This window comes from Triturus cristatus, chromosome 6 (genome assembly GCF_964204655.1).
Source record: "Triturus cristatus chromosome 6, aTriCri1.1, whole genome shotgun sequence".
NCBI lineage: Eukaryota > Metazoa > Chordata > Amphibia > Caudata > Salamandridae > Triturus > Triturus cristatus.
The window spans coordinates 98,048,070-98,066,612 of record NC_140589.1 but is presented as its reverse complement, the minus strand read 5'-3'; the positions used below and the strand labels follow the sequence as shown (position 1 = coordinate 98,066,612).

The 18,543-nt window shown below is 50.9% G+C and overlaps 1 protein-coding gene across 1 annotated transcript in view; it reads left to right on the top strand.

Moving 5' to 3' along the window:
- The window catches only part of LOC146813824 (calpain-1 catalytic subunit-like), a 400,682-nt gene that overhangs the window by 150,494 nt on the left and 231,645 nt on the right, over positions 1-18,543 (top strand). The window contains exon 5 of the mRNA XM_085610280.1: positions 16,845-17,013. Coding sequence (XP_085466406.1) covers positions 16,845-17,013 — 169 coding nt within the window. The remainder of the gene's footprint in view (positions 1-16,844; positions 17,014-18,543) is intronic.

Here is an 18,543-nt window from a genome sequence, read left to right as displayed (position 1 = left end):
CAGTCCTTCTCGGAGTGCCGAACCACAGTGCTCAGACCAATCACAACGCTGCTATAAGGCAGCGTTGCGATTGGTCAGGATAGTCGGGAGCCTGGGTTTTGGCAATACAGTACAGCATCTGCAATACAAAAGTGGAATGTTTTGAATGCGTGCTTGCAACATGACGCTGCAATGGTCAGTAGGATGACTTCTTCAGATGCAGGGGCCATGATGCAGCACACCATTATTTTTATTTAACATTCCGAGATGGCAGAAGCCAGTCTTGGAGCGGTAAATATAAATCAGTTTAAACATATGCAAAAGATTATTTGGAAAAAGGAGCATCCCATCAGCAAATGGCAGCTACTGGGCCATACAAGTTTTTTTAAATTAAATGTATATTCTTTTTTACAGATAGCTATGGTAGGTGAGGGGGGAAATGGATAAGAATTTAGTGGATAGGTCAGTGCTTTGGAAAAGCAATGGGGAGATGACTTGGTCGGAGGGGAAGGACAAAATAAATTAAAAGAAGGAAAAAAGCCAGAGGGACCTAAAAAGGCTAAGGAAGTAAAACACATAAGAAGTTCCCGGAATGTGAGCAGTGGGAGGATGCAATCAAAGAATGGTTAAGAAGCTATACTCCAAGGGAGGGACAAACATAAGAACAGGAAAGAAAGGCATTTAATAAGTCAACCAGTGATGGGCAATGGACAAGAAAGCCAACCAGTGGTAAACAATCTGCTGGCTGGAAGCCAGAATGTGGCCTAATGGTAAGGACTGAATTCCTGCTTGCACCTATACTCGTAAGATTAGCTAAAGCTAAGCTGCCGAAGACTCAGTCAGTCAATTACTTTTATTACTTTTATTCGATTAATAAAAATAAAAAAAAAGAGACAACAAACAGATAGTCACATGAAATACAGGGCAAAAGTTCATCAATTACACTAATGGTTATAAATAGCATTGTCAAAATTAAAAATTAAAATGAACATATTTCATAAGTTCAGTTCAAAATTAAAAAATAAATATAATACATTGGTATATTTACAATATAGAAGAGTCTGATAAAAAATAAAGATTAACTCCAAAAATAGAAACCCCCAGCCCATCTCACCAAATCAAATCATAATGGGGCTTTATCCGTACATTGACACGCTTCTTGTTTATACGAACGGCCGCAACTAAAAAACTTGCTACATGAAATGCAATACTAATGCTGGGTAAGAGTTGCAAGAACAGGAGCGCTGGCCTAACTTGTAAAAAACCAGCCTCCTTCAGGATAGGTAACAAGTATTTTTTCCTAATCTGTACGTAGTGTTCGCAGAACATAATAAAATGTAGCGTGTCTTGGGTGGAAAAGTTATCACAGTCACATGGGATTGCATTTTCTGGGGTAGCCCATGTGGGGTAGGAGCCAAGCAAAAAGTGTATAAAATTAAAACGAAATTTAATTAAAAGAAACCGATGAAATGGTCTGGTTACGAAAACCAAATAGGGTTCAAGACCGGGAACAGTTATTAGTGCGTAGTTCCTTCTAACTAGTGGCTTTTTTATTTCTAAGTCCTCCCTCTCTACCGTGAGTAAGGTTACTAATGCAGATTTAATCACCGTGACATCCTTTTTGTTAATACAATCGGGGGAGTGAAATAGCTCTGGTCAACCCACTATTGCAAGCGTCCGTTTGACGTAGACCAGCCATGGGATTCTATGGGCTCTGTCCAAGGCAAGACAATCTTTGAGAATCAGGTGGGTTAAAGAAATTTCCTGGTTAAGCCAGGTTTTTAGCCAACAAATTACAGGGGCCACTTTTATTAAATCTGTTACATTCCCCACACCCAACTCTGAATGTATCTCATAGTCCAATAGTAATAAGCTTAACAGTTTAACTGCACCGTCATTACAGAATTTGAGTTTAACAGTTTTTAACTGCACCGTCATTACAGAATTTGAGTTTAACATTTTTTAACTGCACCCTCGTTACAGAATTTGAGTTTAACAGTTTTAACTGCACCATCGCTATTGAATCTGAGCTCTAAACAGTTTTAACTGTGCCGAATAGCACATTTGTTTGTACTGTCACTATTAACTTGTACTGTGAATTAATCTGCATTGAAGGCTGCAAAGTAAATGGCATTCTAGTTAAGGGCAGAAACAAAGTACAGGGTAGCAGTGTACCTACCGCTATCCGAAGGGTGGGGGACACGAAAAACAGACACATAGCTCCAGCGCGAAACCGGAAGTCACCGGTAGCAGCTCTGAGAGAGGAGCCACGTCACAGTACAGCCTAAGGCAAGCCCGTCTACGACCATCCGCTCCCGAATGCGCCCAGGGGCCAGAAACCCTGGCTCTTTCACTTCAAAAGGACAACTACCCCTCTCATACTCAAGAGATAAGCCCATTGACCTGGCAGGTGAGCAAAAACAAACCATGTGCCATATGAAATCATCTCCTGTTGAGTTGGAAGGACCATTCACTCGCCCTGACTGTAAATGGGGAAGTCAAGATGTTCATTCTACACCCATAAAGATAGATATAAGCCATTACTCCAGTAACCTAGCCCTGAATTGCATTTACTTTAATTTTAGATCACTCCCAAAACATAGCATTGAGATCTGGGCAACACTAGATGACCTAAGCCCAGACCTGGCTTTTGTCACTGAAACATGGCTTGACGACAATAACACGCCCGACATTGTCTCTGCCCTACCACTCGGTTATAAAATTTTAAAACAGGACAGAAAGGGCAAGAAAGGCATCTTATTTAAAGAGCACCTCTTCTGCACTACCACTACAACCACCACTACAACTACCCAATTAGGCACACTCAAGATCTTAGCTTTCTCCGTCTTTGAGGGAGACCACCTACTGTTGGGAGGGGAAGTTGTCTACAACCCCTCTGGCTTCTATGATCCCGATCTAAGTACTAACCTACTTTCACAACTTCTCCCCCTCTGCCTAAAACAGAACCAGTTCCTAGTTATAGGGGACTTCAATCTTCACTATGAAAACGCTACTAATCCAGGGGTCAGACACCTAGAAAATTATATGTTAATAATGCAACTAACCCAGAGGATCTCTGAATCAACCCATGTAGCTGGACACACCTTGGACCTACTGTTCTCCAATATAAAAACTATTAACATGGGGGCGTGGTCTCGCCGCTGACGATGTGAGTCGCGCATTGTCGAGGCTCCGGGCCGCCGCCGATGAAAAACAGCCTTTACAGCAGGGCAGCTGTGGAGATGACCTAGCTGGGGGGGGCCGGCTGGCCACTGTGTTCGGGCAGCTGCCTGGCGACTTGGAGGACCCTGGCTCGAGCAGAGGCGGGACGACGCGGCGTTTGAGACGAGGCACCGGCGGGAGAGAGCGCGACCGCCATCTTGGATGCCCTGATTCGCCGCGCTGCGGTGTGACTGCGCCTAGCTGTCCCGGGAAGAGAGACACCGGAGAAGCAGCGCGGACGGGTGGCGGAGCGGCGACAGCACCGGGGCGTGCCGGCCCCTTGACCACGCGGGCTTGACGGCAGGAGAGACCGGGCTTTGTGGGTGGCGACGGCCGCGGCCGCCATCTTGTGGTCCGCGTCTGGCCCTGGCCCGTAGCTCCGGCTGCATGACTGGCGGTGCCGCAGTGGAGGTAGGCCACACTGAGGCATTGGACTTGGAGCTAATCGCTGAGGCTGGTCTGGGAGCACCCGGCGGCACGCATCGCGCCTCGCTGCACACGTGGAGCTGCTGTTGTGTGGCGGCGCTGCTTGCCCCGCTGCCTGTACCCTGTGTGCCCGGGGACCCTGGTTTGGACCTGCCGGGCCGGTGTATCGTGCCTCTGGCTAGTGAGGAGACTGTGCCTGGGGGCGCCAGCAGATCGTGGAGTGCGGAGGCGGGGAGCCACCGGGAAGCCACGTGTGGTGCAGCGGACGACCCCTACAGCGCCCAGATCTGGTAGGCCGGGACCTCCCCGGAGGAGCTGTGAGACTGTTGGGGTCCGGACCAGCGGCGGGGGCCCGAAGGCGACGGCGAACGATGCGGGGTGTGTGGGACGGCCCGGCGAGGAGGATCGCACGCGGTGGCCTGGCGGGCGCGGGCGGCGCCGGGGGCTGCGAGATGCCGGCTGCCACCTCGAGAGACTGACCACGCGGTGACTGGACGAGGGAGGCGATTGAGAGAAAGACGCACTCGGGGCGCGCCTGGCCCCAGCGAACTGTTGCTTGTGTCCCCCTGCTTGCATCCCCAGACCAGGAGGTGGTAGACGGGCGCTGGGTGGAGTGAGGTCCGTTCCCGCGCCTTGGCCTAGGAGCTTGCTGGTGGCCCGCATTGCGGGCGTGACGGCCATTCCTCAAGCTACGAGTCGCCCCTGGAGTTGCATCACGGCCCTTGACTGGCGGAGAAGCTGGCCGCCATCTGGAGGGCTGGGAGCGCCCCACGGAGTGGACGGCGCTGTGGGAGACCCCCGGCGAGCACCGGCGGATGTAGAGAGGGGCCCCCGGGGCTGGTTGGTGGTGACTCTTGGGCCCTGGTTTGGCGCGGGGCCCGGCCCGGAGGATCCCTGCGGGTGCCCTTAACTGCGGAGAGTGGGCCTGTCCCTCCGTACCCTACTACGGCCCTCGCTTGTGGAGACTGTTGAGGGTTCTGGGCCCCGGAGCACATTCGCGCGCTTTTGCCCCACCGGTCCGACCCCTGGAGACCGATCAGCGCTGGGCGTGAGTCCTCGGAGAGCCGGGGGAAGCACCGAACGACGACGTTGCCCGCTGCGGAGAGTGTCCCTCAGGGGGTATTTGCAGCCTCCCTGAATGCCGCCGAGGCGGGACCTGACCCGGGGGCCGTCTTGAGGTGTGGTGGACTCCCCAGCCGGGCCTGTGGCGACTGCGTGGACCTTGGGGTGCTGAGCGCGACCTACTGTAGCCGCCTGGCGGTGCGCCTGCCCTCCGGGGGGCCGGATTCCACACGGGGGGAACGACCCAGCATTGTCCCTAACATGACCCGCACGAAAGCAGCGAAGGGGCCCCCGGCGGACTCTAAAGACACCTCAGTAATGGACCTGTTGGGCAAGTCAGGCGCCATGCCGTCGGGGGCGGGCACATCCGCTGAGCCGGTCACCCAGTCCTTCATGGCGCTGTTTATGCAGGAGCTCAAGGCGGAGATTGGGTCGCTTCGTACTGAGGTGCAGGCCTGCGTTAAAGACCTTCGAAAAGATGTGGGGGAACTGGGTGGCAGAGTGGATGACATGGAGAAGACCCTGGATGCTCGCACAGAGGATCAGGAACGCCTGTGGCAGCGGTTGGCGACCCTAGAGGAACAACTCGTCGAGCTCCAGATCAAACAGGAGGACTTGGAAAATAGGGGGCGCCGGAACAACATCCGCATTAGGGGTGTCCCATCTGGGGCGGAGGGCACAGACATCATGACATTTGTGGCGGAGTTGCTCCACGACATCCGCGGAGACGACGATGCCTCGCCGCCGGCGCTGGATCGAGCGCACAGGGTCTCGGGACCAGCGGGACGGCCTGGACTTCTTCCGGACATCCTGACGCGGGTCCACTTCTTTGTTGAGAAGGAGGCGATTCTCAAAGCTGCCAGAGATAAGCCCACGATTCACTACAAAGGCATGTCCATTCAGCTGTTTCAGGACCTGGCTCCTACGACTCTCAGGCGCCGCAGGGACTTCAGGCCCATCACGGACAAGTTGAGGGAGCTTAATATTCGCTACCAGTGGGGACATCCCTTCGCCATCATGTTCCAATGGGAATCCAAGCGCCGGGTGTTGCGCTCCTATCGGGAGGCGGCCCAGCTGCTCCAGGTTCCGGACTCTCCGCCGGCTAGCCCCATGCGGCGACCTGTTGTCCACAGATCTCCGCTGAAGCCACAGTGGTCCACCGTGCGACGATCTCGACGCCCTTCTTCTCCGGATGGCAGCAGGGCGTCCCGGGATAAGCAGGACATTATCCAGCACATCAAGTCCCTGGAAGGGGGCCCGTCGCTGTCAAGCTCACAAGCATCTCCTCTCAAGTGAGGCCCCATAGTGGGACCGCCCCAAGTTGGAACCGGTCTTTGGTGTTGAGCGGACCTTCTGCCGGATCAGACTATAGCCCACCGGGACGCTCCTGCTTGCCTGCTCCTGGCGACGTGGCTGGCTGCGAGCTTTTGCCTGTTGCTGGAGCTTCATCTTTCCTGAGGAGGCGGCGGCCCGGAGCGGGCCTTTCTGATTTGGTTTCCCGGTCTGGCGATGACGAACCCCCACGCCTATCCATGGGAGAGTGACATCTCCGGGACAGCTTGTGCCGTAGTGCCTGGCTACTCCCTGGACTGGAATAGGACATGTTGGCCGTCTTTGTGTTATTATGGTTTGCTCTGTTTCCTTTGGCCCTATCCCTTCCCCTTTCCTCCCTTCCCCTGGGTGCCCCTTAGGCGGGGGGGGACAGGCTAGAGCCTGGTTGATAGGATACTGTGCTGCTTCTCTTATGGCTTTGGAGCTATGACGTCGGATCCTTGCTGGAAAATTCTCTCCCTTAACGTAAAGGGGCTTAACTCACCCAACAAGCGCCGCCAAATATGGCGGTATCTACTGCTCCAGAACCCTGACATAATTCTTCTCCAGGAGACCCACCTCCTTAGGGCAGATGTCACCCGCATGGCTCACCCCCGCTTTCCTCTGCAGTTCTGGGCCTCGGCCACCACCAAGACGGCGGGGGTAGCTATCCTCTGCAGGGCGGGGATTTCCCCGGGCGCTGCCAAAGTGGTTAGGGATGGCGAAGGCCGTTTCTTGCAGGTTGAGGTCAAGAGGGGCCATCGCGCGCTCACCCTATGCAATTTCTATGCTCCTAATCAGGGTCAAGATGCCTTTCTGCGCAGGCTGATCAGGGAACACCTTGAGCCGGTGAACACGGACCTCGTAGTGGGCGGTGATTTTAACCTGGTGTGGGATGCGGAGCTCGATCGCTGTGGAGGGGCTTTTCACGGGGTGGGGGCCATGTCTGCAGCGGTCAAGGACGCCCTTGGGGCTTTAACCCTGGTTGATGTCTGGCGATACCTCTCGCCGGGTCGGCGCGATTACACGTACTATTCACATGCACATCGCTCCTACTCTCGTATAGACATGTTGCTGGTTTCACACGCCCTGCTAGGGGACGTGGCTGCGGCGGCGCACTCTACCATCTCCATATCTGATCATGCCCACGTGGAACTGTGTCTACGCGAACACCGCACGGGTCCTCCGCGCTCCTTTAGGTGGCGGTTTCCTGATCACGTCCTCCGGGACCCGGTGGACAAGGAGGAAATACAGGCGGCTATTCTGGCGTATTTCGAGGCGAACGATCTCCCGGGGACCCCCCTTCCCCTCCTGTGGGATGCGTTCAAGGCTACCATACGGGGTACTCTCACTGCCATCGCTGCTGCAAGGGCGCGGGAGGCGCTGCTCTATGAGACCAAGCTTACGCGGGAGGTCCAGACGCTGGAAAAAATGGACCAAGAACGGCCGCTGGCGGCCCATAAAAGACGCCTGGCGATCCTTCGTGGCCAACTCCGGGCGCATCGGACGAACAAGGCGGAGCGGGCCCTGCTGTCGCTTAAGCAGCGATACTACGCCGGGGGAGATAAGGTGGGCACGGTCTTGGCACGACGCCTGCGTATACGGGCAGCGAAGGCCCATGTGGCGAAGCTGCGGAGGGCGGACGTGTCGTGGGCTGTCACAGAATTGGACAAGCTACAGGAGTTTCGGGACTTCTACGCGACCTTGTATACCGCCGACCCACCGAGGGCGGATCTGATCTCGTCTACCATGGGCGCCTGTGTATGGGATCCGTTGAGTGCGAGCCAGTCAGAGCTTCTGGAAGCTCCCATCACCTCCGCGGAAATGGCTGGCGCTTTGGGTGATCTTCCGTTGGGAAAGGCACCGGGCCCGGATGGGCTACCGGTGACCTTCTATCGCGCCTTTTGGCCGCAATTACAGCCGTATCTTCTCAGGCTCTTTAACTCATTTGACGAGCGGTCGGGGCCCTCACTGGACATGGCAATGGCCGAAATAGCCCTTATACCGAAGCCCGGGAAGGACCATACCCTTTGCTCCTCCTATCGGCCCATTGCCCTGCTCAATACGGATCTTAAATTGTACACTAAGCTTCTGGCCAAGAGGATTAGTGCTCACATGCCCAACCTCATTGAACCGGACCAGGTGGGGTTTATCCAGCACCGGCAAGGGGCTGACAATGTGCGTCGAGTGGCGCACATAGTGGGGAAAGCTAAGCATTGGGGGATACCTGCCTGCTTACTCTCGCTTGATGCCGAAAAAGCGTTCGACCGTGTGGACTGGTCGTTCCTGCGGGCGGTTTTGCAAAAGGTGGGCCTGGGCCCGAAGATGGTGGCGCGCATCATGGCCCCCTATATTTCGCCGGTGGCTCGAGTGCGCGTGAATGGCCAGCTCACGCAGGCCTTCCCAATTTGCAGGGGCACACGGCAGGGCTGCCCCCTGTCGCCCCTGCTGTTTGCGCTGATCGTAGAACCTCTTGCAATCCTGGTGCGACGGGCTCCCGACGTCCGGGGTATATCACTTCGAGGGGTGGAACATAAGATTGCTCTATTCGCAGATGACCTTCTCCTCACTTTATCTGACCCGTCGCGTTCGTTGCCAGCATTACATCGGCTACTCCAAGACTTTGAGCGCACTTCCGGGCTTAAAATCAACCATACGAAATCTTGGGCCCTCAATATCTCGATCCCGGCCGAGGAGCTTCATTCGCTCCAAGCGACTGTCCCGTATCAATGGGCGGCTGAGTCCGTGCGCTATCTGGGCCTCAATTTGACCCCAGATTTGGCCACTTGGACGCAGGCTAACTGGCAGGAATATAAGCTTTCGGTCCAGCGGGACCTGCGCGGGTGGAAGGCCCTACCGCTTTCCTGGCTCGGGCGACTTAATACGATAAAGATGTCGATTTTGCCAAAGATCCTTTACCTCTTCCAGACGCTGCCAACACCGATTCCAGAACATCAGATACAGGGACTGCAACGCGAATTGGTGGCCTTTGTCTGTGGCGGAAAGAAGCCGCGCCTCTCTAATAAGCTCTTGATGCTTCCCCGGGAGAGGGGTGGCCTTGCCTGCCCGAACCTTCTCGAGTATTACTGGGCGTCACATCTCCGATATGTCCTGGAATGGGGGGCATGGGAGAGCGAAAAGGTGTGGTTCCACATGGACCGGGCTGTCACTTGCCGTCCATTGTGGGATCATGCCTGGCTCCCCCGGGAGGCGCGTCATCGTAGCGCTTATATGGCCATACCCACTAAGACGGTCCTGGAGATCTGGGATAGGGTGTCAGTTCGCCGGGGGCTTACCACCTTCCCGTCCCCCCACACCCCGATTGCGCGGAACCCGCAGTTCCCCCCGGCGTGTCGTCCGCCCTACTTTGCGAATTGGACGGAAACTGGATGTCGAACAATTGGGAATCTCTTCGCGGGCGGTGGTCTGAAATCCTTTGCCCAATGCCAGCTAGAATTCGGGCTGAAGGACAGCAACAAGTTCCAGTATATCCAGCTTCGGCACTGGATCCAGGGCTTCTCCTTGACTCGGGCCGCCACGCGACCCTTCACCCCGTTCGAACAGCTCGCTCGTACGTTTGGGGCATATAAGGGACTGATTTGCCGCATCTATGGGGTGTTACAGCGGTCGCAGCGTTCGGACCCACACCCTTACCAACTGCATTGGCAGACTGTTCCCGGCTCAGGTGTTACTCCCTCTCAGTGGGCCAGGCTCTGGAGAGACATCCCGAAAATTTTACGCAGCATCCCCCAGCAGGAGTCGGCCTACAAGGTGATGACTCAATGGTACTACACCCCTGCCCGGCTTCAGAAAATGTTCCCCACGACATCCCCCCTATGTTGGCGCTGCACGCAGGCACTGGGTGACTTTATCCATATTTGGTGGACATGCCCCCTCCTGGCTATCTTTTGGAAGGAAGTCTTAAGCCATATCAAACGGGTTCTGGGGTACCCCCTACCTGCGGACCCGTTGGTGGTGGTACTGGGCCTCAGACCAGCGAACATACGAGCCATGACGGGTCGGGATCGGAGCCTGAGCCTCCACATGCTAAGTGCTGCCAAACAGACGGTGGCCCTCTATTGGAAAAAGGCAGAGACGCCCTCCGTGAACGTATGGTTCACTCGCCTGTGGCATGTGGTGGCGATGGAGCTGCTCACGGCACGTCTTCAGTTCCACGACACTCACTTCGAGAAACTCTGGAGGCCTTTGGTGGACCACCTAGGGTGCCTGGAACATGCTCGATTGCAACCACCACGACTTCGAGCCCTGCGGCTCTTCGACGATGCGCTGTGTCTTGCGGACCCAGGGGGTTTCTGGGGGTCGCTGAATGATAGGTGATTTGGGTTAGGCCCAGCCACCCCCCGAGCGGGGGGAGACCCCTTCCTTTGAAATACTGGGCCCTCCCAGCCTTCGTGGGCTGAGGATAGTGGTGATGACGCTCCTTCCCCCCCGTCGACCCCCCTCGCCCTACCCCCGTCCCTCTCTTCCCGTTCCCTTTCCCATCCTCCTCCTCCTTTTTCTTTTCCTTTTCTCTCTTACGTTATTTAATCCCCTTTTTTATCATTATTGTTATTATCTTTTCAGTTGGTCTCCAATTTAGGGACTGTTCTGAAGGGTTCGCACGCGGCGATATAGAGGTATGGCTGAGGCGCCTGGCTGCGCGTCCTTCCTTTGCCATGATCAACCTAGCGAGGATGGAATTAGTCTTTACTGTGGTTGGACTTGCTGGGTGACTGGGGAGGCATGAGTGCGGGGTGGGGTGTCTCTCCGGGGGCGGTCCTCGGGAGTGGGGGCCACCTGGGGGGACATGCTGCCTGGCCCGGTTGTGCGCGGCTGAGGCCGGGACGACATGGCACTAGGCGTAGTTTTGGTGGCAGTATGCCACAGTCGGGTCCTCCCGCTGCCCTTCCAGCACTATGCATTGTACGAGCAAGGGGGCCTGCACGGGGCACGGCTGGAGCCTTTTCATCTGCCATTGCTTCCTGACGCACCGGCAAGTGCTAATGCTTGTCCTTCTGCTGTAAAGATATAAGTAGACATAGAACTGCCGGGGAGAGTGTCCATGGTTGAGCTTGCATGTACCTCTGCACTTGGGATATGGCGTGCCCCTCTGATGTCCTGGGCCCTCGCCCTATGGTGTTTATGTCTAATGGCTGCCGGCCTATATGGTTGTAGGCAATACAGCTGTGTACTGCGCCAAGTGCGACCCTTCTAAAATTTAATAAAAAGTTGTTTGTAAAAAAAAAAACTATTAACATTCATGAGGTAAAACCACACCCTTGAACAGATCACTCTTTAATCTCCTTTCAGTCAGCCTACCAAACAAGCAATATAAGGCTGTAACAACATATCAGTCATGGAAAAGCCCCTGGAATTTAGTCACCCAGGAATCATTCTCCCCTCATTTTACCCACTACGACCCCGCCACACTCCACTACAAATATGCTCATACATCAGCAGCACAATTACAACAAGAGATTGAGAAATCACTCAAACAATGCGCTCCCAAACGTAATAGCAAATCACTCAACAAACCCTGATCGGAAAAGTGGTATACATTAGAACTAAAGCTAAAGAAAAGAAAGTGCCAATCCTTGGAGCATAGATGGAGACTTTCCAAAGACAGCGTAGACAGACAAAACTATCTAGCCGAACTGAAAAACTACCAATATGCCCTAAAACATGCCAAAGCAAACTATTATACAAAAAGAATTGAAGATAATGGTAGCTCTTCCAAAGAACTCTACAAAGTAATCCAAGAACTTTGCAAACCTACCAGTTTGGCACAAACTATGGCACCCACGATGGAGAACTGTGAGTTGATTAATAATTTTTTTACAGATAAAGTGTCAAAAATCTACACGTCCTTTGACAATACCCCTGAAGACGCTAATATTGACTGGGAAAATTTGGCACCCAATCCTTCAGCACAAGTCCATCTCAACATTCTAACTCCTTTCACAGAGGAACAGGTAGTTAAAGCTATGTCTTCAACCAATCTTTAGAGCCTTCCTCTTTCCCAGACTTATGAAAGAAAACAGTGGTCTTTCCACTACTAAAGAAAGCTGGCCTCGGAGTCCACGATCCAGCAAACTATCGCCCAATATCCCAAATACCATACCTATCTAAAGTCCTAAAGCATCTAGTTAATAAACAATTTACCACATTCCTCGAATCCAATAATCTACTCGACACCTCTCAGACTGGCTTCAGGGCCAACAATAGTACCGATGCCACCCTATTAGCCATATCCGACAACATCAGATTACTTCTTGATCAAGGTACAGCCGTAGCATTAATCCTTCTGGACCTTACTGCGGCTTTCGACACTGTTTCCCACACTAAACTATTACAAATCCTGCATGAAAAAGGGATCTGCTATAAAGGTCTGGCATGGTTCGCATCTTTTTTGAAAGATCGAACCCAAACAATCCAAATGGGATCTTGTTTCTCCACTGCTCAAACAGGGAGCCACTTTGAGCTCCACCCTTTTTAATGCAGACATCTCATCCCTGGCGGACATCAGCAGGAAATGGGGTTTTGATATTTGCTCAGACGCCGATGACACGCAATTGGTGATTCCCCTTGCAAATAGGCTGACCAATGCTGACACCAAGAAAAACCTAATAAACTGCCTCTCAGAACTAGCAGGCTGTATGTCTGGGCACTGCCTAAAATTAAATGCCAAAAAGTCTGAGGTCCTGCTTTTTGGGGGTGCCCATACAATTTGGGACAATAGCTGGTGGCCCCAGACATTGGGCACTGCCCCAGTACCAAAGCGGGCTGCAAGAAACTTGGGCATGATCTTTGACGATACCCTAGCTATACAGGATCAAGTACACACTCTCTGAGGAAATGGCTTTGCAACACTAAAACTCTTCAGAAGACTCTTCCCCTGGATCCCTCTGAATTGCAGAAAAATGGCGACACAGGCCCTGTTTCTGAGCAGGCTGGACTACGGCAATGCCCTTTATGTTGGCATGGCCGCCTATCTCTTCTCCCATCTCCAGATGGTTCAGAACGCCGCCGCCAAACTAATCTGCAATAAAAAGAAATACAGTTCAGCCTCCCACTGCTTGAAAGAGCTACACTGGCTACCAGTGCGCCAAAGAGCCAGTTTTAAGCTTCTCTGCTTCGCACACAAAACCCTGCATAAAAAAGGCCCATACATCTTACGCGATAAAATAGAATTCCATGTTCCATCACGCAACTTGAGATTGTGCAATCAGGCCTTTGCCTCAGTCAAACGTATGACCAAGGTCAGGATGGGCGATCAATCCTTCTCCAAAGCAGCCGCGGTCTTCTGGAACAACCTCCCACTTGACCTACGTCTGACAGATGACTACTTAGTGTTCAGAAAGAAGCTGAAACCACTCTTTTCCCTAGATACTGACCCTGCTAATGGTTAATCCTAGAGTAAAATGCACTTCATAACATTCAGCCCTAGCACCGTGATGTCCCTCAGGATGATTGATGCGCTTTACAAATACCCAAAATACAAATACAAATACAATACATGGCTAGGGCGGTTGACGAAGGAGCTGGGGAACCGGGTTGGAGTCTCGGCAGGGACGCTCAACATTCTGTGATTCTGGGCAAATCACTTAATCTCCCTGTGCCTAACAAAAATGAATGTGTCCGTCTGTGACGTAACTGGTGCTCATGTAAAGCGCTCTGATACCGTCGGGTCTAGTTTGCGCTATAAATAAAAAAAAAAAAACTATTTTAACAACACACAGCTAAAAGTCTGTTTGAGCATTAGATCTTAAAAGCTTATGGATAGAAATGATTTGGGTGTTAGAAGCTCACTGTCTCCGAATCCAAATGGCACCAAGATCACTCCAGTTACCAGGTATGAAGTCCATCATCCCCCAGAGTCCTGGTGAACCTGGGCTTCTTTTTGTTCTGATGCCTACTACTGGCGGTCGCAAGCCCGGTCCAACTTTTAAGAGTAAGGGGAAGATGAATATAGAAGTGATTCTGGTTACTGTAACTAGACGATTGTTGCAGAGGACAGGCTAAATCATCTGTATTTATTTAATTTACTCCAGGTACGAGGTTTAGTCAGGAAGCTGTGGTAGAGGTTTAGTCAACGTGTCGAGGAGTCTGGAACCGAAAATAACATCAACCTGTGGTACAACCAGGTCAATGGAGAAATGTCAGCATTATGGACAAGGAAAAAACAGATCTTGGATGTAATTATTCACATGCATGGAGGCACCATGGGACACATCAAAGATTCCAGATTAGTTAACAGATTGGCTGAAATAGGCAGCGTGGGATTCTCAGTCCAAAACGGAGTCTGCCCAACCATGCCAGATAGTAGGAGATATCATTGAGGGATTATTACATATGTAGAGGTCTTTGAGGGTAATTATTTGTGTACTGGGAAACATTTATGTTACAAAGTTGTCTCTTAGTTCTCAGAATTCAGATTTTTGTACCGAATCATCTTTTGAAGAAGAATGCCTCAAGTGTGTCTCCTCTGTGCTTGAACAATCTTGGAAGGCAACCTCGGATTAGGAAGAGCGCCTGTACTGCCAACATGTATGAAAACCTTCTGTGTTGTTTATAGAAGCGAATGCGACTCTTGTAACAGTAACTTTATTGCACTTCTAGCTTCATGGATTTGAAGGTCAAGCAACACTGTATGGGTTTTCTAAATGTGTTGCGCTTGAATATGTTTTGTTGAGACTTTAATTTCTCACACTTACAGGCATTAGTTAGTTGTGATACTTTTTCACTTGTAAGATTTAAATATGTTTTAAGACCTTTTAGTGTCTGTTCTGTAGTTACTATCATATGTTTTGAATGTGTTTTTATTGCTTTTATTGTTATTGTTAATTTATATTTATATAGCGCCAAATCCCCACAGGTCTCTAGGCGCACAATAAACACTAAACCTGGAACTTAACATGCTTCCCAAAACGTCACATCCCCGGATAAGCCTATCCAAACGCTGGAGTAAAAAGGAAGGTCTTAAGACCCTTCCTAAATGGAAATAAGGAAGTTTCCCTATGCAGGCTATCGGGGAGCTTATTCCAAAGCTGAGGAATCACAACTGAAAAACCACGCCCCCCGAAGGTATTTTTATCAAAGCGTGGGCATGCCAGCAGGCTTGCCTCAGTCGATCGGAGGCATCCTCCTGGCACATATTTCTTCAGACGATCTCTGATATAACCAGGTGCTGCTCCATGAAGGACCATGTGTGCAATGCACAGCCCCTTGAACTTGACCCTCCGCCCTATTGGGTGCCAGTGCAGTTGTTGTAACAAGGGTGTAGCATGTGCTCTTCTTGGGAGTTTAAAAATCAAAAGTGCTGCGTCATTCATTACCACCTGAAGTCTTCCCAGAAGCTTGTCAGGTAGCCCTAGATATACTGCGTTAATATAGTCCAGGCGCGACACAATTAAGGCCGACAACACAGTACGCAAGGTAGAGAAAGACAACAGGGGTACCAGTTTCCGTAGCTGCCTCATAAGACTCACGCAGCTTTCCACTACGGAGGTCCCCTGATTATTCAATGTTAACTTGGAGTCCAATCTAATGCCCAGGTTCTTTACCACTGGCACTGGTGTTGGAGTTGTGCCTAGCTCCTGTGGCCAGAAGGCATCAGACCAGGGATGAACCCCTGTTGTGATGGCGAGTACTTCCGTCTTATCGGGGTTCACTTTCAGTGAGTTGTTAGTCATCCAATTCATGGTTAACCCTCTCAGTGAAGAGCTGTCAATCCTCATGATTAACTGAGTGTCATCGGCGTAGTTAAACACCTAACAGTCCAGTTTTGCCAGAGCTTCAACCAGTGGCTGGAGGTAAATGTTGAAGAGCAGAGGGGATCTTGCAGAGCCCTGTGGAACCCCACATATCAGGGCGCCCTTCCTAGATAGGCTTTCCCCCAGTTGTACTCTTTGTGACTGATCCTTCAGGAAGGAGGAGATCCATTGGAGTACTCTGCCAGTGATTCCCAGCCGCCGAACACGGGCCAAGAGCTGGGTATGGTTCACCGTGTCGAACGCGGCGGAGAGATCCAGAAGGATCAAAGCTGATGATTTCTTCTTATCTGCCACAAGCCTCAGCTCATCCAGCACTGAAAGCATTACCAGTTCTGTGCTGTTATGGGGCCTAAAGCCCGCATGTCGGACATGTAACAGCTGATGTGTCTCCAAAAAGGAGGACAGTGCTCTGATCACATGCTGCTCAAGTATTTTTGGCCAGGAATGGAAGTTTAGATATAGGTCGGAAATTTTTTGGGTTGTTAGTGTCCGCCCCAGCCTTTTTCAACACCGGGGTCACAATAGCTTCCATAAGTTTGAGAGGAACCTTCCCCTATGTCAGAGAGAGGTTTAACAGGGAGAGTGTCTCTGATTCTATCAAAGGGAGGGCATTTTTAAGCACCCATGCTGGAGAGGGGTCGTCTGGTGAGCCTGATTTCACTTTGGCCATGATGTGTGCTAGGCCCTCTGAATCCACAGCAGGAAAACCTGCAAGCATTCTGTCTTGGAAGTCTGGTTGATCTGTCACAGAGTCTGAAAGTCAGTGAATGCACTTTTATGAGTTTCATGTATTTCTGGACTTTGATTATTTCGTTAGTTTCTCACGCTCAGGCTGTTTCTTATACCCCAGACTGTGGATAGGATTTGTTGTATTTCGCGTATTTACTGACTTTAAGATATTTGAGTTTCACGTATCCGGGGAGTATGTTTTGATGTGTTTGTTATTCCCATTTGCTGTGACTATGTTTGCTTCTGTACCCTTAAAAGTAACCTAAGATACCGGTGCAATATCCCTCCAAAAGGTCTACGCTTTGGCTCATTCACTGTTTTCTTCCAACACCTCTCCTGCAGGCTGAATGGCTCCTATGAAGGCCTGTCTGGAGGTTATAACAGCGAGGGCTTTGAGGATTTCACGGGAGGTGTGGCAGAGATTTACAAACTGCAGAAGGCTCCAGGGGACCTTTACAGTATCATGCAGAGAGCGATTGCGCGGGGCTCGTTACTCGGCTGCATGATTATGGTAGGGAACTTTTCATTAGCTAGAACAAATATTCTAGATTATTCATCTCATATTATATACTTTCCCTTGTGAGTTTTGACTTTGTTATTCCTCCATTACACATTTGTGAGCCCTGATTTCCAGTTGGCAGAGAGCGTGTGTATGAAGCATTATCCACAATCCTAACTTATTATGTGTGATGGGCTGTGTGTGTGTGTGTATGTGTGTCTGGGTGTGTGTGTGTGTGTGTGTGTTGGCGGGGGTGCTGCAGTCAGTGCCCACAGATTCAGTTATGAATGTAATCAAAAACATTTTAAGAATTTGTAGCCCTCCTCATTAGGAAAAAAATAATTGATATCCACAACAGTAGTACTGTAAATCAGATGATTGATGGTGGCTTTCAGAGTTGGGCCAATGTTTGCACAGTTGTCCAAAGGCTTAGCATCACTGCTTCCTCTCTGGACCACAGGTCTGTTCATTTCACAGAGCTTAGTTTGGATTAAGAGCCTTAGTGATAAGTAAGCTGCAACCTGGGTATCACCTTCAGAGTTAACGACAACATCCTGGACTATTCACTATCCAATCTCTTTCTCCAAGCAGATTATGCCTTGTATATTGGTAGCTGGGACATGTATTTGAGGGTGGGGAAATAGCCCCACAAGGAGTTGGCGTCACTATGACCCACTCTGGTCAGTTCCAGTAAACTGATATCAACCACTGCGCCTCTCCACCTCCAAAAGTCGGACAATGCACATGAGCAGAGTAACTTAATATTAATACAATGAAATATGTAGCACTTGTTAGAATTAAAGTTACTGTTCAGAGGGTTGTAAAGAGATGGAGTTTAGGTAAAGGATATTTTAATGTTAGGCGTTGACGATAGGAGTTAATGAGATGGGTCAGGATAATGGCCTTTTTATTTTCATGGATGTATTAGTTTGAAGTAATGGTATGTGTAATGACCTGCAATCAGGCTCTCTCCTCTTAGCCATGCAAAAGCAAATACAGCTGCACTTCTGCAACCTTCTCTGTGAAGCTTTTGCATGTGCACCTCATTGCCTGTATTTAGACAGGCTCTGGTTATTGACTCTTCTTTCTGCTTGAGCACCAAGGTTAATTGGCCACAGAACATACTGTTTAAGTGGATTCTCCTGTTGAAAGGGGGGGGCATCCGCGTGTTGGGTGCCTTCAGAGCTCTCGGACAGACCTAACCCACAGTCTCATTACCATGTTGGGTGTGTGCTATGTGACTGGTGTCCATGATGGTGTCAGTCCATAGTAGGTGTTGGATCTCCTACTGGCTCCTCAGGCAGCCTTCCATTGAGATCTACTAAGATCACATAGATCGATTGAGATCTTCCTCAAGCTTCGACAGAACTAAAGATGTTGATGTTGTTTTAGCAGCCATTGGACAGGACCATGTTCGTGAATGGACTTAAATATTTCCTTTCAGACCTTGGGTTTGGTTGTCAGACATTCTAAGGCTAGGATCTAGTTGTGCGACAAGGGTCCTCCAATGGAGTCAGTAGAGCCAGCAAGGTGATCACAACA